The 24006-nt window shown below is 51.9% G+C and overlaps 2 protein-coding genes across 2 annotated transcripts in view; one reads left to right on the plus strand and one right to left on the minus strand.

Annotated features, from left to right (window-relative positions):
• Positions 1-12142, plus strand: part of PRRC2A (proline rich coiled-coil 2A) — a 41124-nt gene extending 28982 nt beyond the window's left edge. Inside the window, exons 21-33 of the mRNA XM_029284828.1 lie at positions 680-925; positions 2585-2761; positions 3244-3432; positions 3733-3807; positions 4645-4819; positions 4915-4967; positions 5143-5231; positions 5364-5622; positions 8479-8577; positions 9084-9311; positions 9399-9506; positions 10755-10943; positions 11457-12142. Of these exons, the coding sequence (XP_029140661.1) occupies positions 680-925; positions 2585-2761; positions 3244-3432; positions 3733-3807; positions 4645-4819; positions 4915-4967; positions 5143-5231; positions 5364-5622; positions 8479-8577; positions 9084-9311; positions 9399-9506; positions 10755-10943; positions 11457-11594 (2025 nt within the window). The 3' untranslated portion in view covers positions 11595-12142. The remainder of the gene's footprint in view (positions 1-679; positions 926-2584; positions 2762-3243; positions 3433-3732; positions 3808-4644; positions 4820-4914; positions 4968-5142; positions 5232-5363; positions 5623-8478; positions 8578-9083; positions 9312-9398; positions 9507-10754; positions 10944-11456) is intronic.
• Positions 12143-18098: 5956 nt separating this feature from the next.
• Positions 18099-24006, minus strand: part of BAG6 (BCL2 associated athanogene 6) — a 51925-nt gene continuing 46017 nt past the window's right edge. The window contains exons 22-25 of the mRNA XM_029284829.1: positions 22713-22856; positions 21405-21512; positions 19564-19710; positions 18099-18387 (exon numbers count right to left, since the gene is read on the minus strand). Coding sequence (XP_029140662.1) covers positions 18289-18387; positions 19564-19710; positions 21405-21512; positions 22713-22856 — 498 coding nt within the window. The 3' untranslated portion in view covers positions 18099-18288. The remainder of the gene's footprint in view (positions 18388-19563; positions 19711-21404; positions 21513-22712; positions 22857-24006) is intronic.

Genomic DNA, 24006 nt, shown 5'->3' on the forward strand with positions numbered 1-24006 from the left:
AGATAGATAGATAGATAGATAGATAGATAGATAGATAGATAGATAGATAGATAGATAGATAGATAGATAGATAGATAGATAGATAGATAGATAGATAGATAGATAACCTTTATTGTCATTTTTTACTGTGGGCACAATGGCACACATTAAAAATGAAATGTAGTTGCTTGCTCTTAAAGGGAACACACAACACACATTTAAACATACTATACACAACATATGCATAGACCTACACCCTTACATATAAGTAACATATAAATATTAATCACTGTCCATCTTGAATACATAATGGAAGGAGGAAGCTTTAGAGTTCACAAGGTTAATACTGTATGGAACAAAACTGACTGAATCTGGATGTTCTGCTTCGGATACCACGGAGTCTCCTCCCAGAAGGTAACAAGGAAAACAGGTCGTGAAGAGGATGTGTAGTGTCCCAGACGATCTCACGGAGCCTGCTCAAGCAACGCTTGTGTGCCATGTCCTGGATGGGAGGGAGGCAGGGAACTGCTAATGATCTTTTCTGCCATCCTCACCACTCTCTGCACCGCCTTCCTGTCTAAAGCAGTGAGGCTTCTAAACCAGACTGTGATGCTGTACGACAGGAAGACTTTGTTCTCGGCTTCCGTTTAATCCTTAAACCCTCCTCTCCCCTCCTGAATCCCATTGGCCTCTCTTTTAGATGAGCCTGTCTGACAGCGGTGTGGACCTTAGTAGTGACTCACAGGTCTCCTCGGCCACCTGCAGCCAACGCAGCTCTCCGGATGGGGGCCTGAAAGCCACACCGGATGCCGCCACCAAGCAGGGTGGAGCCATTGGCAAAAGTAAGGATGACACCTTGGCCACCGATCCAGAAGGAACGGACGCAAAGGAACAAAGGAGGAGGCCACCACCGACCAGAGACTCCAGTTTGCTCAAGGACAAGAAGGTACAACGTTTATTCTTGGGTAGCTGCAAATCTTTGACACTTGACCCTTCATTCTGCCTCTGCCATAATAAGAGTGACCTTGATGGCTTCTGACAAGAGTTATATTTGTAAACATTCTGCCATCTAGGTCTTAATTTGTGTTGTTCTTCTGACACAAATCAGTTAAGCTGTGCTTATTGGACATGGAAGACACCCTGCCTCTATTTTTACTCTGTTCTAGTTAATCCCAGTTAGGCTCAATCTTTAGAGTCAGATGTTCTACCTTTTGCTGCTTCAGGTACTGTGATAAGATAAGTTGGCCTTGCAAGTACCTAGATCCCAAGCTACAGAAGGTCAAAGGCGGCACTTTGAATGGTAGCCAGAAACCTCTTTTGATAAACAATACAGGGCCTGGGGCAAAAGTACAATCAGGCTGCTGCGTTTTTCAGCAATTATGTTATCGGGGTGGCTTCATTGCAGTAGTCTAGTCCAGGGCTTTTCAACCAGTGGTACGGGTACCACCTGTGGTACATTGGCACCTGGCAGGTGGTACGCGACCATCCTAGAAAAGTAGCGGGGGAGGGGAATGAGCTGAACCGGTGGGAACACCGCACAAGCCTGAGCGAGAGATGGCTGGAGCTGCAGGGCTGTCAGGGCTCAGCGGAAGAGCCAGAATCAGCACTTCTTCGAGGCTGTCGGGGCTCAGTGGAAGCGCCAGGATCAGCACCAGGGTCCAGCTGGAGCTCGGCGCTGATCCTGGTGCTTCTGCTGAGCCCAGAAGAAGCGCCGATCAGCTGGAATGTTGCAGCATCTCCAGGGTCTTGTGATTTACATTCAGATGCTTGGCAACTGATTCATATTTATGACGGTCACAGTGTCCCAGGGTCATGTGAAGTGACCAAAACCTGCTGCAACCACCCAGCAGACGNGAATAAAAACCAAACACTCCCACCCCACCCCCGCTGCCAATCCTCAACAGAAATGCTCACAACAATGAAAACCTCGGACAGGAGGAAGAGCGCCACTGGGTGGGCAGGCAGGTGTCTTGCTCGGTTGTGGCTTGGGGGGCACTTTTTTCAGTGCCATTGTAACTTCGAACAGCCACTAAGCGAACTGTTGTAAGTTGAGGACTACCTGTACTTTATCACTTTTTTCCCTTTTTTTTTTTTTGGTCATCAAGTTTTTGACACCTTGCTAGGCGACTGGTGGTACTCGGATGTTGCCATATCCTAAAAGTGGTACAATGGGTGAAAAGGTTGAAAAGCCCTGATCTAGTCAAGTAATAAAGAGATAGTTCATTGCTAGGAGGCCCTTGCAGTCCAGCTAAATAGGACCTTTAAATATGTTGCATCGGCCCCATGCATCCCTCCACATTCCTCCTTAGGAACTTTTTTTTCTAATTTTGCAAATTGCTGGACATCACCTCGCACCTCTCTGTGCTTGTCTTTGCATCCTAAAGTGTAGAAATATCTCTCTAAATAAAATTAAGTGACGTGACGCTTGGCCTGTAATGGTGGAGGCAAAGCTGTTGCTTTTACACAATATTTGCAGCCCTGAAGTAAGACGTCGTCAGATTTACTTGCAGTAAGCGTTTCCAAGGGTTTAGCGCGTTACATCTGACTCCTCCGAAGCCTGCCATCTCTCCCCTTTCAACATTCTCCCTTTTGGGGGGGCTTCCAGAAAGACGATCTTACGAAGCTGGGTCTTGCCAGAGACACCGGTGTGCAAAACTTCTCTGAGCATCAGAAATTTCATGGGATAATTCTGCACTTGATCTGGTTGAAGCCAGTTTGCGTCTCCGTCATTTTTCCAGGGGAGGTGGAAGGAGTGGAGATCGGGGCACCTTCATCTGAACTTGTGAGGGGTAGCTGGGTGTCTCTCGGGTAACTTGTGAGTACAGGTGGTCCTCGACTTGCAACAGCTCATTTAGTGACCGTTTGCGGGGGGGTGTCACGTGATCCCCTTTGGCGACCACCTGACTAAGCAAAGTCAAATTCACTTAACCAATCGTGTTACTAACTTAACCATAGCGATTCACTGAAGAACCGTGGCAAGGCAGGTCATAAAAACGGGCAAAATTCACAAGTGTCTCTTAGCGACAGAAATTTGGGGCTCAATCCACGGTCCTAAATCGAGGACTACCTGTACTGTGGAGCCTTTGTCCAAATTGCAAGCGGATCGCCCCCCATTCAGCGAAGAGGCGATGTTTTCGCGCTGCCTAGCGAGCTCTGTGGCCGCTTGAAAACGTCACCTCTTCACCGAATGAGGGGCTGGCTTCCAGTTTTGCCTGCCTGCTGAGGTTAGAAAGGTCTGCCTCACGACTTTGCCCACTGCGACAGGTGAGCGGCTCCCCCGATCCCCTGCCCCGGGACCACCCTCCCCCTGGCGCGATCGGCACTGAGCGCTCCCAGCGGGCAGAGAAGGCCAAGGAGAGCACAGAGGGCCTGGGCGTTCTGAAGCCTGAACAGAGCCCCCAACTGGAGCCCCCAGGAGCCTGCCCGCCCATCCAGTTTGGTGCCAGCGATAAGGTAGGTGTGAAAATGGGGGGGCGCCCCGGGTTACCTGCATCCCAGATTGGCCATAGGCCAGAGGTCCCCAAACCTTTTGGGCAGCAAGGACCGGTTCCGTCGAGAGAGGGGGGTTTCCGCGGACCGGAGGGGGCGTGGTTTCACACGCAGATGGGGCTTCACTTGTTTGCGCGGACCGGTTTCTGTCATGCTGCGGACCGGTGCCGGTCCACAGACCCAGGGGTTAGGGATCCCCTGCCATAGGCTATTGTTTGAAAAAGTCCTTTGCTCAGACCTCAGCTGGGGACTTTGGCCTTTCAGGACGCCGACCTTCGCTTCATTGTGAACGAAGTCCCGAAAGCAGGTGAAGAGCTGCACCAGGCACTCGCCGAAGGGGTAAGTGGGGGGGTCAGCAGCGTATGCTGCAGTCGGGGATAAAGAGGAGCTCCACCGGATTTTTCAAGCAGCAGCGTGCGTTCCCTGATTACATAGAGCTTGAATTCGATTGTTAAAGGTTTGCGTAGACCAGACATGTCAAACACAAGGCCCGGGGGCCGGATGCGGCCCACGAAGTGGTTTCATGTGGCCCGCGAAGCCATCCTGGAAACAGTGAGCGAACGGCCCCCGCTGCCTTGGCCCTGGCCCAAACCGGCCGGGAGCCAATGTACAATTTTGTGGTGGCCATCTATGCTGCAACGCATTCAGTCTTCGCTCCACAAGGCCATCTGGAAATGGCTTGGTGCCGCAGGTGCTCGGGGGCTAGGCTGGGCGTTTAACCTCTGCTGCCCTGGGCTCCGGGCAGCCCGCGCCACCATCCAGCCCCCCCACGCATGGCCTGAGAGGAACAGTGAGGGTCCTCCAGTGGACCATGCCTTGGCACTTGCCCTGGTCCCACCCCCTTCTGCCAGAGACCCTCAGATCTGTCCCACTCCTTCCCTGGCCCCCACAGGCACCCTTGACGTGAATGATGTAGAGCTGGCCATGCCCACTCAGTAGGCCACACCCACTCCATCCACCCCCACCCAGTAGGCCATACTCACCCTGGCCACACACACCACCGAAGGCAACCGCAATGCTGATGCGACCCTCAATGAAATTGAGTTTGACACCCCTGTTGTAGACGTAGCAATGGAATAAAAACGGGTGCAGTTGGGTTTGGATCAGAGGGAGCTGGAGAACCCGGCGATGACTCGCCCTGCCTCCCAACAGCTTCCCTGTCTGCTCTCTCCACAGCTGGCCTCTGCTCCCCGAGAGTGGGAGCTGCTTCCCCCGGCCCCTCCCATCCACAGGGCATCCCCCGAGATGCCTCCCAGTCGTTCCTTTGAGCCTCGCTCTTTCCCGGGAGCTCCAGCTGCTGCCGCCTCGTCCTGTTTGCATAGCTTCCCAACAGACGCTCCCATGTTCTCAGGTAGGGGGAGCGATCAATTTGGGGAGGGGAGGGAAGGGGAGGGACTCTTCGGGGCTTGAATGCAGATTGGCGCCTGATGGTGTTTCTCTCCGCAGGTGAGAGGGGCCAGGGGCCACGCCTGTACCCGGAGCTGTTTTATGGGAACCAGGTAGCTATCTTGGCAGATAGGAGGGAGAATGCTTTCCTGGAACAGAAGTGGGGAGGGCGCACTGGGCGCAGACCAGTTAAAAGAATCACCCGTGCTGCTGGGGATGGGGGGGATCTGTGCTGGCATCCGGTATCCTTGTCCTCTGACGGCGTTTTATCCCATCCTCTGGCTACAGCTCTCCAACGCCCAGCTCGAGTCCCAGCTGCACAGCGCAAGCGGCGGCAGCAACTTCCGTCCAAGCACCCCGTCTCTGCACTCGTACAGGTACAGGCCGGCGGGAGAGTGGAGGATAGGTGGGCCCGGGGTGGGGGATGGAGCAGGGATCCCTCCTGGTTGAGGACCCGGAGGGTCAGGTCACTAATACGTGCCGACTGAGCCAGAATTCTCGCTCCCTAGGTCCCAGCACCTGTACCTCCAGCCCAGCCCAGCCCCTACTTCTCCAGCTCAGACCGCAGCAGGTGCAGTGCTTCCGAGCTCAGCCTTGCTCTCAGGAGTGGCCTTGAAGGGGCAGTATGTGGAAATAGCAGCTCTGCAGGCGGCCGACCTGCCCAAACTCCCGGCTACGGGCTTGCTGTACCAGGCACCGCCTCCCTCCTTTATCTACAGCTCAGCCTTCTGTGGAAGCCAGTTGGCTCCTGAACAGGCCTTGCTTCAGGTACTGGGGAAGTAATGCAAGACAACGAGCTACAGGCCGTCCTCAACTTAAGGACCACAATAGGGATTTGGGGGGGGGGGGAAATTGGTTGTGAAGTGAGGCGTCGTGTGACCGCACCCAATTTTATGATGTTTTTGCTGGGGTTGTTAAGCAAGACCTCACAGGACCAGGATTCCAGTCTCTTCCCTGCCAGCTTCTTGTTGGAAGCTGGCTGGGAAGGTTGCAAACGGCGATCACGTGACTGGAGAACCTAAATGCAGTGACGGTTGCCGAGCGCTCGAATTACACACGTGTGTGCTGTGCTCATAACTGCAAGGATTGGATGTAAGTCACCTACCACTATCCTAACTTCAAGCTAAGCTTTCTGGAATTAAAACTGAACAAATGGTTGTAAGTTGAGGACCACCAGTAACGATAGAGCGGGCAGGAAACTGGGAAGAGCCGGTGAAGTTACTGAAGAAAGAGAGTTTACAGTGAGCTAGAATTCCAAACAGGAGACAGATTGGGACAGAGTAGCACTCATGAAACCAAGCAGACTTTTGAGCCACAGGTGAGTTTTGGCCAGCGCTTTTTTCAGTGATGATGTGCTCCTCAAATAACAGCGTCTACAAATGTAGCTTGCCCATTTCTCTTGATCTGAACTTGGTTTTATTTATACGTTTAGTCCCAACGGTCCCCAACCTTTGTGGGTTGGCGGCCAGGGGAGAGAGGGGAACCGGGCTGCGCGAGTGGGGGGGGCAGCGCACATGTGCATGCACACGGAGCTCGACTCACATGAATCAAGGTGTGCGTGCGCACACATGTGCACTGGCCCGCTGTTCAGGCAGTCCAGTTGTAAATAATAGTGGGCCATGGCCCTGGGGTTGAGGACCCCTGATTTAGTCCACTTACGTGCTTCCTAACCGCAAGGAATCTGGGCGGCTTACCAGAAAAGCACTCGGATGACACTGCAATGAGGCATTAATCAATGTTTGAAAGAGCCGTCCCTCCTTTTATAGCTCTGGTGTGAAATAGATTTGCTTTCCAGTCCTGCAGTCAAAACAAAAAGATCCAGCAAACAGAATTTCCAGGAGATGCAATCTGATTTTCCTGCTTGCTTTTGCCCCGAAGGGTGCCAATCTTGGTAGGACGGCATTGGAGTGATTGCTACTTCTCACCAGCATGTTGCTACACTTAATCAGAGAAAGAGCTTTCCTTCACTGGCTGAAAAGATTCCTTGCCAACTTTTTGACAACTGCATTGAGATTCATATCACACTTGGAATACTACATCCAGTTTTGGTCACCACGATGTAAAAAAGATGTTGAGACTCTTGAAAGAGTACAGAGAAGAGCAACAAAGATGATTAGGGGACTGGAGGCTAAAGCATATAAGGAACGGCTGCTGGAATTGGGTATGTCTAGTTTAATGAAGAGAAGGACGAGGGGGGACATGATAGCAGTGTTCCAATATCTCAGGGGCTGCCACAAAGAAGAGGGAGTCAAGCTATTCTCCAAAGTGCCTGAAGGCAGGACAAGAAGCAACGGGTGGAAACTAACCAAGGAGAGAAGCAACCTAGAACTAAGGAGAAACTTCCTGACAGTGAGAACAATTAACCAGGGGAACAACCTGCCTCCAGAAGCGGTGAACGCTCCAATACTGGAAGTTTTTAAGAAGAAACTGGACAGCCATTTGTCCGAAATGGTATATAGGGTTTCCTGCCTGAGCAGGGGGCTGGACTCGATGACCTCCAAGGTCCCTTCCAACTTTATTATTATTATTATTATTAAAGCAATCAGTAATAGAGACAACAAATTGAAAGAGGAATTAAATCCTCTGGAAAATATATTGCTCACTTTTTTTTACTGAAGATGTGCAAAAGATTCCATGCATAAAGCCTTACACACCTGAAATAACCATCTTCAAGTCCATGAATAGAGGTTTTGGTCTTACAAGACAGCAGCCCCCAATCTTTTGGGCACCAGGGACCAGTTCTGTGGAGAGGTTGTTTTTTTTTTTTCGTGGACTGGAAGAGGCGTGGTTTCGTGTGCTGCCTGCATCCTGCGGATGGAATTTCACTTGTTTGCGCAGCCCGGTTTCTGCCATGCTGCGGAACGGGGCTAGTCTACGGACCGGAGGTTGGGGACTCCCTAGTGTAAGGGGCTAAAATGGCCTGATTCTTATTGCCATGGTATAAAAATCTTGACTCCATCAACTCTCCCATTTTCTATAGCCATGGTGGCGAACCTATGGCACGGGTGCCAGAGGCGGCACTCAGAGCCCTCTCCGTGGGCACGCGCGCCATCGGCCCCAGTCCTGGGCCTTCAGCTGGGTTTTATAAAAGCTTTTAGCTTTAGGCCTCCGCCGCCATGTGCAAAAAAAAAAAAAGTTCAGTCAGTCAATTTCAACTTCTTGTGGGGAAAAAAAAAGATCTTGCAAAGTTGGAATTGATTGATTGAACTTTTTAGTCCCACCCAGTCTGCCATTACCACCGCAGCCACGCCCACCCAATGGGCCACACCCACCCGGCACCTGACGATGCATAAGTGGGTTTTGGGTTGCAGTTTGGGCACTCGGTCTCTAAAAGGTTCGCCATCACTGTTCTATAGTCTCAGTTACTTCCCCCCCCATTCCAACGGGATTCAATTTCCTGAAACTTAACGCCATTTTTATCTGTCCCTCTGAGGTACACCTGTTCTTGCCCAGCAGCCCATCATCTTGGTAAGATTATGGTCCCACAAGCCAGTGGTCCCCCACACACCCAGTTTGGGTGCTGCCCGGGCACCACTCCAGAAGAGTATTTCCCAAGTCCAGGTTTCTGTACTCTCGCCACCCAAGAGCCAGATGCCCCCTGACCTGCTCTTCTTTTTTCCACAGGTGCGCCAGGAACTCGCCTCCCCCTCCGAGTTCTACCCGGCCACGCTGGGGCAAGGCAGCCAGAGCAATTTCCTGACGGCCACAGGACCTGCCCAACAGGTGAGGGTGAGCTTTCTCTCGTGGAGATTTCCCCCAGACTCTTCCCGGGAAGGCTGTAGATCAGTGGTTCTCAACCTGTGGGTCGGGACCCCATTTGGGGTCGATCGACCATTTCATGGGGGTCGCCAAGCAAGGCTGTCTGCCATTTTTTTTGTCCGCCATTTTTTTTCCCCTTTTCCGGCGGGTGCCTTACCTCCCTTGGGCTGGGCCAGCTGGTGGTCGGCCTGCTCCGTCTCTGCCGCTTGCCAGATATGCCTCGGCCGGCGCAGGGGGCGGAACCACGCATGCGCGACGCTCCCGGGCAGGGAAAGTCCTCGACTTACGACCGGTTGGGTAGTCCTCGACTTACGACCGGTTTAGTCTTCGACTTACGACCGGTTTAGTCCTCGATGTACGACCGGTTTAGTCCTCGACTTACGACCAGTTGGGGTCGCGGCATTAAAAAGGTTGAGAACCACTGCTGTGGATGCAGCATCTCCCTCTTCTCTTTCTGCTTCTGCCCCCAGGTGCTCTTGCCAGTGGTGGAGCCCCCCCAGTTACCATCGGTGATGAACTTTGGCTCTTTGCAACAAGCACCCCCACCTGCTCCTGCATCCCAAGGGCCACCCCCACCGCCTCCAATGCCTCTGGTTCCTGTGGCTGCCCAGGCACTCCGGCCACCGGGACAGCTGGCTGGGCGACTGGTGTCTCCGGCCATCCGAGCCTTTCCTCCCGGTGGAGTAGGACGGAACGAGGTAACGAAGGGTTGCCCAAACGGGGGCGTGTTGGGAGGAAGGGATGCCTCCCGCTCCCGGCTTCTAACAGAGGCTTTTTTTCTTCAGCTTCACGCTCTGGAAATGAAACCGCTGCCAGATTACCGGAAACTTAATGGCCTGGGGTCTGTAGGTGCCCGACCCCCTTCTGGGAACAGGCAAGTACTCTCCGGGGGGGTGAAATGATCTGTAGTTGAAGTTACCTGAATTCCCAAGACCACAAACTTTATTTGTTCTTCCAGCTGGGTGGAGTTTTGAAAATATATTGGATTCCTCTGTCATAATCCTTTACTGGCCCAAGAGCCCTCCTGATCAAGGTCTGTTAGCTCTCAAACACGGGGGATGATGATGATGATGATGGTGTAAAAGGAGAATTTGTAACAGTCACCGAAGGAAGAAGTGTCACTGCGACTTCTTGCCTCTTAAGTTTCTCCCTGTATTACATCTGGGTGTAGCCCAGCGGTTACCGGGCGGGGGAATCCCAGTTCACCTGTGCAAATCCTTGTTTTGAAATGGATTGAAAAAAGGGGGTTCCTGCGAGTGGAAGAGGAACGTTTCGTTCCGTTAGTTTAAATCCATGTTTCCCGACCTGGCAATTGTAAGAGGTTGTGTGGACTTCAACTCCCAGAATTCTTCAGCCAGTCACTTCCTCCCACCGCTTTTAGCATGAACAATGCCTGTTGGAGATTGGAGGCGTTATTGTAAAAAAAAAAAGAAAAAGACGATGTTAAAGAAAATTTTCATTGTAGCATTTCAGTTTTTCATTTACCTATTTTAAATAAAGGATCTACAACAGACATGTTAAACACAAGGCCGGATGCGGCCCGCGAAGTGGTTTCATGTGGCCCGTGAAGCCATCCTGGAAACAGTGAGGGAACGCCCCCCCCTTGCCTTGGCCCTGGCCCAGGCCGGCCACGAGGGAGCCCATGTACAATTTTGTGGTGGCCATCTATGCTGAAACGCATTCAGTCTTAGCTCCACAAGGCTGTCTAGAAACAGCGAGGAACCAGCCCCTGCAGCATCGGCCCCGCCCTCTGGGTGCATGCTGGGGAGGTGTCACCCTTTGTGAGGAATGAAGAAATGGACCATGCCTTGGCGCTTGCCCCGGTCCCCCCCCCTTCTGCCAGAGACCCTCAGATCTGTCCCACTCCTGTCCAGGCCCCCACAGGCATCCTTGACGCGAACGATGTAGAGCTGGCCATGCCCACCCAGTAGGCCACACCCACTCCATCCACGCCCACCCTGGCCACACCCACACGGCCCCCCAAGGGCAACCGCAATGCTGATGCGGCCCTCAATGAAATTTGAGTTTGACACCCCTGGTTTAGAAAGAGAAATGGTATGTAAATACTTTTTTTTTTTTTTAATTCTCCGGGGGGGTGGGGAGAAACACACACACACAGCGTTCAAACTGCTTTTCCTTAGCAGCGCATCCTGAGAGCACCACCGAGAGAGCCGGCCAAGTCAAGGCTGCCTGGGGGTCTCTTTCCGAGGCTGAGTCTTTTTCTCTCCTCCTGCAGGCCTTTCTCTGGAGGCTTCAGTGCCAGGCTCAAATCTCCCGGGTCTGGCTACGGGGGCCTCTTCCGTGCCCAGCGCTTTGAGGTCTACCAGCAGGTGAGGCTGACTCCTGGGGTGAACCCAGTGGTTCTCAACCTGTGGGTCGGGACCCCATTTGGGGTCGATCAACCATTTCACGGGGGTCGCCAAGCAAGGCTGTCCGCCATTTTTTTGTCCGCCATTTTTTTTTTGTCCGCCATTTTTTCCCCCTTTTCCGGCGGGTGCCTTACCTCCCTTGGGCTGGGCCAGCTGGTGGTCGGTCTCCTCCGTCTCTGCCGCTTGCCAGCTACGCCTCGGCCGGCGCAGGGGGCAGAACCACGCATGCGCGGCGCTCCCGGGCAGGGAAAGTCCTCGACTTACAACCGGTTGGGTAGTCCTCAACTTACGACCGGTTTAGTCCTCGACTTACGACCGGTTTAGTCCTCGACTTACGACCGGTTGGGGGTCGCGGCATTAAAAAGGTTGAGAACCACTGGGCTAAGCAAACGCAGACGATGGATACGCTGGCAGGCCAGACTGTAACCTCTTCCTTCTCTCTCTTCCTTCCACTCCCTCTTCTTGCCCTCGCAGTCAGATGTCCTTCGGTGGAACCCCCGCTGCTGGGAACGGGCAGCTCCACCCCGGGATGGAGCTCCCGTCCGCCGCCTTGAGCCGGACCCCCGTTCCCACGCCGACAAGCAAGACCCCAATCTCTCCGGACACCACTAACCCAGAATACTCCTCCCTCCCTTTTGGATTTGGTTGACATCCTCTCCTCAGAATGATTTTTTTGTGTGGGGGGGGAGGGCTCATCTCTCCTCTCGGTTGATGTATCCTAAAGACGGGGTGTCTCCTTAAGCTCCTTTTCTGTTTATGTGGGGAGGGGGCACACTGAATTTGTCCCCTCTGTTTAGGGGTGTTTAGACTCTTAGTGGGATACTCGGAGTGTAATTGGGGGGGGCAAGGATCAGGATTTGGGGAGGCTCCCAGCTGAATGTATTTTTGCTTATTTCCTTTGGTTTCACCTGAGTTTATATTTTTCCGGGAGGGGCTGCGTTTGCCTCTTGATCCGAGAGGGGGGGGAGCTGCTCTTAAAGTGTGGAGTGTAAATATATATAAATATGAACATGTGAGGTCTTGCCTCTCCCCTCTTCTATTTATGGGAGTAGGGGGAGGCGTGCCTGGGAGCCTGCCTCCTCTCCTGTCTATCTGCTCCCCTGAGTTTGAAATAGGAAGCGTTGAGTTTTTAAAAGGTGGTCGAGCTGGTTTGTTTAATAAATAAAACCAAAAAAAAAAAGTTGTTTAAAAAAAACCAATAAAATAAAAAGATCAATCTGTTGAGTTCCCCGTCGTCAATGTTTACTGATAAGAGCCGAATTTCATTTTAAAATCCATTTGAGATACCCTCTAGTCCAGGGCTTTTCAACCTTTTCACCCATTGTGCCACTTTTAGGATATGGGAACATCCGAGTACCACCAGTCGCCTAACAAGGTGTCAAAAACTTGGATGACCCCCCCAAAAAAGGAAAAAAGTGATAAAGTACAGGTAGTCCTCGACTTACAACAGTTCGCTTAGTGACTGTTCGAAGTTACAATGGCACTGAAAAAAATGCCCCCCAAGCCACAGCCGAGCAAGACATCGGCCTGCCCACCCGGTGGCGCTCTTCCTCCTGTCCGAGGTTTTCATTGTTGTGAGCATTTCTGTTGAGGATTGGCAGCAGGGGTGGGGTGGGGGGTGTTTGGTTTTTATTCCCCCCGTCTACTGGGTGGTTGCAGCAGGTTTTGGTCGCTTCACATGACTCTGGGACACTGTGACCGTCATAAATATGAATCAGTTGCCAAGCATCTGAATGTAAATCACAAGACCCTGGAGAGGCTGCAACATTCCAGCTGATTGGTGCTTCTTCTGGGCTCAGCAGAAGCGCCAGGATCAGTGCTGCTTTCCAGCTGGACCCTGGCTCTGATCCTGGCGCTTCCACTGAGCCCTGACAGCCCTGCAGCTCCAGCCATCTCTCGCTCAGGCTTGTGTGGTGCTACCACCGGTTCAGCTCATTCCCCTCCCCCGCTACCACTTTTCTAGGATGGTCGCGTACCACCTGCCAGGTGTCAATGTACCACAGGTGGTACCCGTATCACTGGTTGAAAAGCCTTGCTCTAGTTAAAAGTTCTGCGATGTTTACTCGCTGTATTGCCTGAAACCAACCTGACATGCAGTATATGGAGTAGTAGTCTTAGCAGGTTTGGAGCAGTGATTAACAACAGCAATAGCACTTAAGACTTATATACCGCTTCATAGTGCTTTGCAGCCCTCTCTAAGCAATTTACAGAGCCAGCATATTGTGCCCCCCCCCCTCTGACCGGGAACAATCTAGGTCTGAGTCAATATTGAGCCCATCAGGATCGAACTGCTGGCAGTCAGCAGAATTAGCCTGCAATACTGTATTCTAACCACTACACTATATTAGCCACTTGTTCAATAAAATTATGACGATGCATTAGAACAAGTAGGAAGGAAACCTCACAGGGTTAAGATCTATCCAAGAAGCTCAAGAACCTGAGGGTAGAGTGTCAAATGGCATTTTCCTCCCTTCTGGTCCACAGAAGCTCTTGGGGGGGGGGGGGAGAGAAGACTACAGATGAATGATTAGTGATAGAAAAGTTTTTCTTCGACTGTTCTGAGCTAGCTAAATCATAGGCTGCTGGCATGAGGTTTGTGCACCCTAGAACAGTGATGGCGAACCTTTTAGAGATCGAGTGCCCAAACTGCAACCCAAAACCCACTTATTTATTGCCGGCTGACAGGTGGGGTGGCCCATTGGGTGGGCGTGGCTGTGGTGGTCATGGCAGATTGGGTGGGGGTGGCCAAGGTGGACGTGGTCACCTCAATGTTGCTCATGCGGAGGGATGCCTGTGGGGGGTGGACAGGGTTGGGGGAGATCCAGGGGGTCTCTGGCAGGTGGGGCAGGAGGCTCATCCTGCGGGGTGAGGCAGGGCAGAGGTGCCATTGCCATGGGGCAAGGCAAGGGCCAGGGCGGCTGCTGCCTGACACCATTGGCCCCCGCACACAGAGGCCAGTGAGCGCATGGGGACCAACAGCCTGCCAGCCCCTCGACTGGCACACACTGGGGCCTCCCCAGCCCGCCACCAGCAGTTCAGAGAAGCCGCCTCTGAGCTGGATGGCCGGCCGACAGCTGAGGAGGCGATGCAGTGGGTCATGCCCGGGAAAAGGAGAGCATGCGAGGCCAGGAGGGAAGAAAACCAGCCGTGCCAGGATGCATCCGGCCACATGGAACCTCAGCAAGTTAGCAGGCAGCTGGTTGAAGAGGGACAGTTGCCATCTCTGGGGCATGGCATGTGTGCCCACAGAGAAGTGCCGCCTCTGGCACGCGTGCCATAGGTTCACCACCACTGCCCTAGAAGGAAATGGCAATATTGAAATCAGACCTCTTTAATTGTGCCACCAACCACACAGATTTTCTTCAGAATTAGCTGTCCCCAGGTTTTCTACTTGGTTTCTTCAAATTCCAGGTGGTTTTTTTTTCTCTTTCATTCTGTCAGATGGAAAACTATTGCCTGCACAATTATGAATGATACTGGTAGGTGCCGACACATCAAAAGCCCTCGGAATATATTTTTCCGTGACGTATTTCCATATTTCTTGTTGACAGTTGATTCTAAAAGGCAGAAGCTGTCAACTCCAAGTTCGGTTGCTGTACCCAACATCATTAATTTGGCCTCCTTTATATTTAATCGCTCCAATTTAACAATAATAAATGCATACGACACCCGAGTCCCAGAAATTCTGCAATTCGCACGTTAAAAATATTTTTAAAATAGCAATACAAGAAGCACAAACAAACATGGCAGAGAAAGGAACAGGAAAGAAAGAAATCCTTGCCAAAAGGCTGGGCAAAAAGCCACATCTTCAGGGTCCTTCAAAATTCCAGTAGAGTGGAAGCTGTTTTGAGTGGGGGTGTGGATGAGAGAATGCTTCATTCCAGAGAGCAGATGCTGCTACGTGGGTGTACTTTGTGGTCCCCGAAGATGAAATTGTTCAATCAATGGAACCCAGGGCATACCAACCCTGCCAGGTAAAACTGGCTGGGCTGAAACAATGGGAGACAGGTGGTCCCTCTATAACAGGGGTGTCAAACTCGCAACATCACATGATGTCGCGCAACATATTTTAAATAAAGGGTGGGCGTGGCAATGGGGTGGGCGTGGCTTCCGGGTGACGCGTCCGGTCCGCGGGTTAGCAGTTTGACACCCTTGTTCTATAATCAGGTCTCATGAGGGCTTTGTAGGTAGTGACCAGCACTTTGAATCACACCTAAAAGCAAACTGGCAATCACTACAGCTTGTGATGAGAGATGTTACAAGGGCATACTGAGGCACGCCCCTAATGTAGAATGCCCCCACTGCATTCTACACTAGCTGAAACTTCTGAATGGTCTTCAAGAGCAAGCCCATGTAGAGTTCATTGAAGTAGTCAAGCCATGAGGTGATGGGCAGGCCAAGCTCTAGAAAAAGTGCAGAGAAGAGCAACAAAGAGAATTGGGGGCCTGGGGGCTAAAACATATGAAGAATGGTTGCAGGAACTGGGCATGGCTAGTCAAGAGAAGGCCCAGGGGAGACATGATAGCAGACTTCCAATATTTGAGGGGCTGTCACAGAGAAGAGGGGGAGTCAATCTATTTTCCAAAGCACCTGAAGGCCAGACAAGGAATAACAGATGGAAACTGATCAAGGATTCAACCTGGAAATGAGAAATTTTCTGACAGTGAGAACAATCAACCATTGGAACAGACTGCCTTCAGATTTTGTTAGTGCTCCATCACTGGAGGCTTTCAAGAAGAGACTGGACTGCCATCTGTCAAATGGTGTAAGGACTCCTGCATGGGCAGGGAGTTGGACTAGATGACCTACAAGGTCCCTTCCAAATCCTAGCTATTTGAGGTTGAGCTGGAGAAAATGCTCCATACAACTGTCTAATCAAGGAACTACTAAGAACACTCCCATCAACACTGACAGGGCAAGCCATTTCTATATAAGCAGCAAACCTCCTAGCAGCGATGTTACCTAGATGGGCAATGAAACTTCTGCAAGAAAACCACAGAGCTCAGAAACCACCAAGGACCTCAAAGTTCCTAAGTTTCAGCAGTTTTGCAGACCAACTACAGATAATCCGAGTGAGGAGCGTTCCCTAAGCAAACGTTCGAAGTTACGTGATAAGCACCCCCTAGTCTTTACGAAAGTCCCAAAATTACAAATGTTGCCACACCAAAGCAGTCGAACACCCACCGCAGTGGCGCTGCAACATTCCTGGCTATTCCCTCTCCCCCCCCCCGGTCTCCCTAGGCACTAGGCCAGGGGTAGGCAACCTTGGCTCTTTGATGACCCGTGGACTTCAACTCCCAGAATTCCTGAGCCAGCTTGGCTGGCTCAGGAATTCTGGGAGTTGAAGTCCACGGGTCATCAAAGAGCCAAGGTTGCCTACCCCTGCACTAGGCCTATGGATACTCCCTTTGCAAAGATCGAGAGATCCTTCGCTTCTTGTTTCGCTACTTCCTTCAGTGCATTCAGAGAATAGAGGCCCAAAGTAATGCAAGATCACGCGAGATCAGTGGCACAAGATCTCACGCTACTGATCTTGCATGATCTCACGATAGTTTAGGCCTCTGTTCCATGCAACAGAGAACGGAACGAAAGCCGGGGGGAGAATGGACCTCCGGAAGCACATGGCTGCTGCCCACAGCCTCTGATCTGGGCCTCAGAGGCCTGGAGAACTCCGAGGCCCAGAACGGGCCTTTGGAGCCCCGCTGAAGCGTCCCCCGGCATCATTCCTGGGCCGCAGCAGCCCGGAAAAGGCCTCTGACGCACGGATTGGGCCTTTGGAGCACCGCCAAAGCATCACCTGGCATTTCCAGGCGGCAGCAGCCCAGAAAAGGCCTCCAACACCCAGAAATGACACTAGGGGACACTTCAGCGAGTCTCCGAACGGTTGATCTGGACATCAGAGGCCTTTTCCAGGCTGCTGCCGCCAGGAAATTATGCCGGGGGATGCTTCAGCAGGGCTCCGAAGGTCTGCTCTGGGCATCGGAGGCCTCCGAGGCCCAGAACAGAGGCCGTGGCCAGTGACCTCATGCTTCCAGAGGTCCACTCTGGCCCTCGGAGGCCTCCCTCTGCTCTTGCCGGGAGCAGGGAAAGAGAGGCTGGAGACAGATCTTCACAAGGTCAGTGGCTCGGCACGGTAGGATGTGGGGGAGCAATTGTGGACCCCCAGGGGAGGAAGCATGAGGTATTTCAGTGAGTATGGGGAGACCTTGGATGGTCTGAAGATGGCCTGTTCCATAACTAGCCCCCCATGGCCTTCCCCACCGATATACCTCATGTTCACTTAACAAGCCACGCATTCGTTCACGCATTCAATTAGCGAATGCACGAGCAAAAGTTGGGAGTGAATCACGTTCAAGGTACGAGATTCGCTCCTACGAATCTCCGAGTTACGAATGGAACGGGCAGGCTTTACATTCGTAACTCGAGGACTATCTGTACAGTGAAAACGTAGTCCCAAATCCACCTGTCAAGTTTCTTGCTAAATTCAGTGTCTGAAAACTGAGATTCCCCCCGCTCTCCACTTGAGTCTGTGAAAGCTGCTTCTTGAGCTCAGTGCTACCTGGACATACAATCCCCAAACACCTTGCATTGTTAGATGTCTATGGATAATTCCCAGTCATCCAGGTCATGGTTGTCTCAGAGATGCTTTTTCAAAAAGAACTGATGAAGCTTCTTGGGTGAGAAGCGAAATCTCTTCTTCCTCAAGGAAAAAAATATAGTCCAGTTGCCTTTTGGAGAAAACACCTTTGAGACACCTTGCTGAACAGTGTACAATGACTAAACCAGTGTTTCTCAACCTTGACAATTTTAAGGCATGTGGACTTCAACTGCCAGAATTCCACAGCCAGCATCGCTGGCTGTGGAATTCTGGGAGTTGAAGTCCACATGCCTTAAAATTGTCAAGGTTGAGAAACACTGGACTAAACTGAAGCTGAAGCCCGTGTGGTTGTTTTACGCCTCCCTTCTGGCTGTGTGAACCAGAAACAACATCTGCTTGGCAAAAATAACTCAAGACAAATTAAAGGCGCTACAAAGCATGAAATCCACAATAGATTTTTTTTTTGAGGGGGGGGGGAGGAAAAAAACAACACAACTGGATCCTGGACATGTGGTTTTATTTATTGATTTTGGCAGCAGCTTGGGGATTCCACAGGGGGAAGAATAGTCACTGCAACCGTGGGGGAAAATAAATGGAATTTAAATATTTGGCCTGAGAAAGGAGTGGGTGTCTGCATCAATCACATATGGAGTGAGGCCAGCCTTGAGGAACAGGCCTTGGCCTCCGGGCGCTTCCGGCCGGCCCCTCTTAGGAGTCCTCAGCCACAAAGGCCTGCTGGGCACTGGGAAAGCGCTGAGGACTGAAGCTGGGATCAGCCTGAAGTCTTTCCTGCAGATCGGATTTCAACTGGAAAAAGATGGGGGGAGGGGGAGGAGAAAGCAGAGCATCCATTAGCAAAAGCAATAGTTCTCAGAATTGTATACTGCTTCATAGTGCTTCTATACCAGGGCTTTTCAACCTTTTCACCCATTGTGCCACTTTTAGGATACGGCAATATCCGAGTACCACCAGTCGCTTAGCAAGGTGTCAAAAACTTAATGACCAAAAAAAAAGGAAAAAAGTGATAAAGTACAGGTAGTCCTTGACTTAAAACAGTTCACTTAGTGACTGTTCGAAGTCACAATGGCACTGAAAAAAGTGCCCCCCAAGCCACAGCTGAGCAAGACACCTGCCTGTCCGCCCGGCGGCGCTCTTCCTCCTGTCCAAGGTTTCCATTGTTGTGAGCATTTCTGTTGAGGATTGGCAGCGGGGGTGGGGTGGGGGGGTGTTTGGTTTTTATTCCCCCCCCCATCTGCTGGGTGGTTGCAGCAGGTTTTGGTCACTTCACATGATCCTGGGACACTGTGACCGTCATAAATATGAATCAGTTGCCAAGCATCTGAATGTAAATCACAAGACCCTGGAGATGCTGCAACATTCCAGCTGATCGGCACTTCTTCTGGGCTCAGCAGAAGCACCAGGATCAGTGCCGAGCTCCAGCTGGAGCCTGGCGCTGATCCTGGCACTTCCGCTGAACCCTGACAGCCCCGAAGAAGTGCCGATCAGCTGGAAAGCGGCACTGATCCTGGCGCTTCCGCTGAGCCCTGACAGCCCTGCAGCTCCAGCCATCTCTCGCTCAGGCTTGTGCGGTGCTGCCACCGGTTCAGCTCATTCCCCTCCCCCGCTACCACTTCTCTAGGATGGTCGCGTACCACCTGCCAGGTGCCAATGTACCACAGGTGGTACCCGTACCACTGGTTGAAAAGCCCTGGTTTACAGAGTCAGCATATTGTCCTCCCGCCACCCACTCCCCTCACCCCATCCCGCCACAATCATTTTGCCCACTTTGAAAAAGCTGAGTCAACCTTGAGCCGGTCAAGATTGAACTCCTGGCTGTGAGCAGAGTCAGCAGCATGCAATACTGCCTTCCAACCACTGCACCACCAGGGCTCTTTACGGCAACTGCCCCTTTCTGTAAGGAAGCAGCTCTGGGACCTGCCATTGCGCCCTCCGTCTGTCCCACAGCCAAGGAACACATCCCACCTGCTGCTGGTAGCCATCTTGCAACGCCGGATCAGCAAGGTCTCGGTTCAGGCTCTCGGTGCTCGTCAAAGGTTTCGCTCCGACCGCTCTCGCAGCTTTGTTGACGGCCTCTGACAGGAGCAACGGGGGGCCATCACCCTGCATTGTCTGCAAAGGTTTTGTTTTTTAAAAAGAAATATCTAAGCATCAGCCAAATTTTATACCATGTTTCCCCGAAAGTTAGGCCTACACCAACAATAAGCCCTAGCTTGATTTTGGGAGGTGGGCCTAATAGAAGCCCTATCCCAAAAATAAGCCCTAGTTTTGGGACAAGGCACACACCTAAAAATCAAGCTAGGGCAGGGGTGGGGGTATGGAGCTGCCCCACCTGCCCCTCACCCACTTACCTTGCAGCCAGGCCTCTCCTTGCTGGCCCACTTCTTCTTCTGAGGCCTCTTCTGCAGCCAGGCCTGCATTTCCCAGTCCCAGGGCTTTCCGGAAGGCCACTGCAGACTGCAAGACCTCAGCAGCCGAGCAGCAAGCTATGGATTGAATCCATAGCTTGGTAGTTGGCTGCTGAGGCCTGGAAAGGCCTGGCTGCAAAATGCAGGCCCAAATGCAGCTACAGAACTTCGGCCCCAGAAAAAGTGGACCGGCTCGGTGGGGGTGTCAGTGCCAAAGGTAAGGCCTACCCTGAAAATAAGGCCTACCCCGAAGGTAAGGCCTACCCCGAAAATAAGGCCTGGTGCCTCTTTTGGAGGCAAAAAAAAATTAAGACCCGGTCTTATTTTTGGGGAAACCATGTGTGTATGTTGGTGTGTATATATATGTTGGTGTGTATATATATATATGTTGGTGTGTATATATATATATATGTGCGTGTGTGTGTGTATGTGTATATTTTTTCAAAATTTGGATTGCTAACAAAGAATTAAGGGAGAACTGGAATAGCCATTTCAAACTTTTTAGTTCTTTTCAACCAGACCTACCCTTCTGAGATTCGAACCTGGGCTGTCTGCATGTTAGGCAGATGTATTAACCTCTAGGCCACAGGCTCTTTCTCACTTTGTTCTCCCTTAATTCTTTGTTAGCAATCCAAATTTTGAAAAACACATATGATGTCACAGTTGCAACTGCCAAGCCTGTGGATGGCTCTAGTTTGAGCTGATACAGGCAAAAGATTCCTTTCTCCCATATTTGGGCCGACAGGGTGCACCAAACTCAAGATAATATGTGTATATATATATTTGGTAGATCGGGTGCCTCACCCAACAGATAAGATATATATCCTCTCTGGTTTCTGCTGACAGGAGTAAGTGGGAACCTGTGGCTCAAAAGGGTAATACAGCTGCCTAACATGCAAAGCTGCCCAGGTTCGAACCCCTGAAGGGTGTGACTAGCTGATGAGGGCAAATGAGCCTGAAATGGCTATACTAGTCTCCCACTAACTCTTTGTCAGCCACAAAATTTTGAATTTATAGTGTTCACAGTATGTGAGGTCTGCCTGCAAAACATGCTCCTAGATTGGAGCGAAACGCAGAACAGACTGATTTATATTTGGTAGACCGGGTGCCTCACCCAACAGATAAAATGATAAAATTAAGATAAGATAAGATAAGATAAGATAAGATGATAAGATAAGATACACACGAGCTAGCAGAAGACGGGGAGAAAAAAGAATGACAAGAGTTCAAAGGGGATCTTGGAGGTCTTCTAGTCCAATCCCTGTTCAAGCAGAAAACCTCATACCATTCCAAACAAATGGCTGCCCAATATCTTCTTTAAAAAACCTCCTCTTTTTTTTTTAAACACTCCAGGCAAATGAGTGTTCTTGCCCACCTTGCAAGAGGGCCCGGTCTCACCTTGCGCCGCTTAGCTGGCATGCCACTCAGATATGCGTCACTGAGGGGAGGCTGTTGCTTGAGCTTGCGCTGGCTCTGGATGTCCTCCCGGATGATGGGCACCCACTCCTGGCAGAGAAGGGGAGAGCAGAGATTCCGGGAACTGGTTAGCAGCCCCCCGCAATGTACCCATAATAATATTTGTAGCTCAGGGTTGAACTGAGGGGGTTCTTGGTGCTCTCTGAGCCTGCTTGTTTTCTGACATGTTTCGTTATCCAAACTAGGTAACATCATCAGTGCTAGCATCTCAGTGATGATGTTAGCAATAGCACTTAGACTTATATACCGCTTCATGGTGTTTTCTAGCTTTCTCTAAGCTAGGGGTCCCGAACCCTCAGGCCGTGGGCCTGTTTGAAACTGCACCGCGGGAGAAATGGGCAAGCACGCGTGTGCGAAGCTCCACTCACGTGAGCAGCAGGCACTTTCGTGCAAAGCTCCACATGTGCAAGCAGCGGGCGCTTGTGCTCACAACGCTCCATTCATGTGAGTGGAGCGTATGCCCGCGTCGCTCACACAACTAGAGCTGCGCATGACACCCCCCACACACACACATACACCAGGCCGGGCCACCAAGCTGGAAAAGTCGGAGACCGCTGCTCTAAGCGGTTAACAGAGTCAGCATATTGCCCCCAACAATCTGGGTCCTTGTTTTCCGACCTCAGATGGAAGACTGAGTCCACCTTGAGGCAGTGAGACTCGAACTGCCGAACGGCTGGCAGTCAGCAGAATTAGCCTGCAATACTGTATCCTAACCACTGCGCCACCACGGTTCTGTTATCTATAGTTTAGGTCAGTGGTTCTCAACCTTTTAAATGCCGTGACCCCCAACTGGTCGTAAGTCGAGGACTAAACCGGTCGTAAGTTGAGGACTACCCAACTGGTCGTAAGTCGAGGACTTTCCCTGCCCGGGAGCGCTGCGCATGCATGGTTCCGCCACCTGCGCCGGCCGAGGCGTAGCTGGCAAGCGGCAGAGACGGAGCAGGCCAACCACCAGCTGGCCCAGCTCAAGGGAGGTAAGGCACCCGCTGGAAAAGGGGAAAAAAATGGCAGACAGCCTTGCTTGGCGACCCCCGTGAAATGGTCGATCGACCCCAAATGGGGTCGCGACCCATAGGTTGAGAACCGCTGGTTTAGGTAATGAAATGTCTGCAAGAAAACAAGCAAGCTCTGAGAGCACCAAGGACCCCCTCGCCCCCACAATGTGCTCTGCACTAGGCGGGGGTCCTCCTTCCCTCCCTTGTCCCTTTTTTTCCCTCCAAGGGAACTCACAGGGGGCACAGCGGCGGCCCAGGGCTCCACGTCGGAGGCAGGGGGCTCCCCCTGCTGCAATTCCTCACGTTCCGGCTCCCCTCGCTGCTGGGGCATGGCTTCCTCTGCCGTCGTGGCTGGGGCTGGGGAGGCCGCCGTCTCTCGCTGCAAAAGAGAGGGAAGAGCAGGGATGCACCGAGGAGCCTCACCAAGCCAGACTGAGCTGCCGCAACATGGTCTACAGGGGGGGCTTCCCTTGAACTCTACTCAGGAGCTGCAGCTGTCCAGAATGTGCTGGCATGGGGCAGTCAAGATACTTTGGTTTCATAAGCTGTATTGCCCGACAGTGGGTTTCCGGGCGCAATTCAAGGTGCTACTGATCAACCATAAAGCCCTATCCCTCCATAGTGGTAGTCCACAGCCACGGGGATCGTGATTGCCATTGTGTTACACAATTAGGGTGTAAATGCAAAGTCACGTGACCACAAGATCTATGGCAGTGGTGGCAAAACCTATGGCACGGGTGCCAGAGGCGGCACTCAGAGCCCTCTCTGTGGGCACGGGCGCCATCGCCCCAGTCCTAGGCCTTCAGCTGGGTTTTATAAAACCTTTTCGCTTTAGGCCTCCGCCGCCATGTGCAAAAAAAAAAAAGGTTCAACCAATCAGTCAATTTCAACTTCTCGCGGGAAAAAATAAGATCTTGCAAAGTTGGAATTGATTGATTGAACTTTTTAGTCCCACCCGGTCTGCCGTTACCACTGCAGCCACGCCCACCCAATGGGCCACGCCCACCGGCGCTCCATGATGCATAAGTGGGTTTTGGGTTGCAGTTTGGGCACTCGGTCTCTAGAAGGTTCGCCATCACTGATCTATGGGTTGTTAAACAGGAGGCCAGGCACCAAGCAAAGGGAAAGAAGCCGGAGGGACTTGCAATTTTCCTTGCTGGTTTCTTCACTGACTTTCCAGGAGGTGAGATGACCAGGAACTCTAAGGATTGGTTGTTCAGTGCCACTGAACAAGTGGTCAGTAAACAAGGACTCCATGTAGTTTCTACCTATCTCAGTCTGACACATGCTCTTTTTAAATCAGTGGTTCTCAACCTTTTTAATGCCGCGACCCCAACCGGTCGTAAGTCGAGGACTAAACCGGTCGTAAGTCGAGGACTAAACCGGTCGTAAGTCGAGGACTAAACCGGTCGTAAGTCGAGGACTACCCAACCGGTCGTAAGTCGAGGACTTTCCCTGCCCGGGAGCGCCGCGCATGCGTGGTTCCGCCCCCTGCGCCAGCCGAGGCGTAGCTGGCAAGCGGCAGAGAC

Source organism: Protobothrops mucrosquamatus, unplaced genomic scaffold, assembly GCF_001527695.2.
Source record: "Protobothrops mucrosquamatus isolate PMUCROS unplaced genomic scaffold, P.Mucros_1.0 scaffold993, whole genome shotgun sequence".
NCBI lineage: Eukaryota > Metazoa > Chordata > Lepidosauria > Squamata > Viperidae > Protobothrops > Protobothrops mucrosquamatus.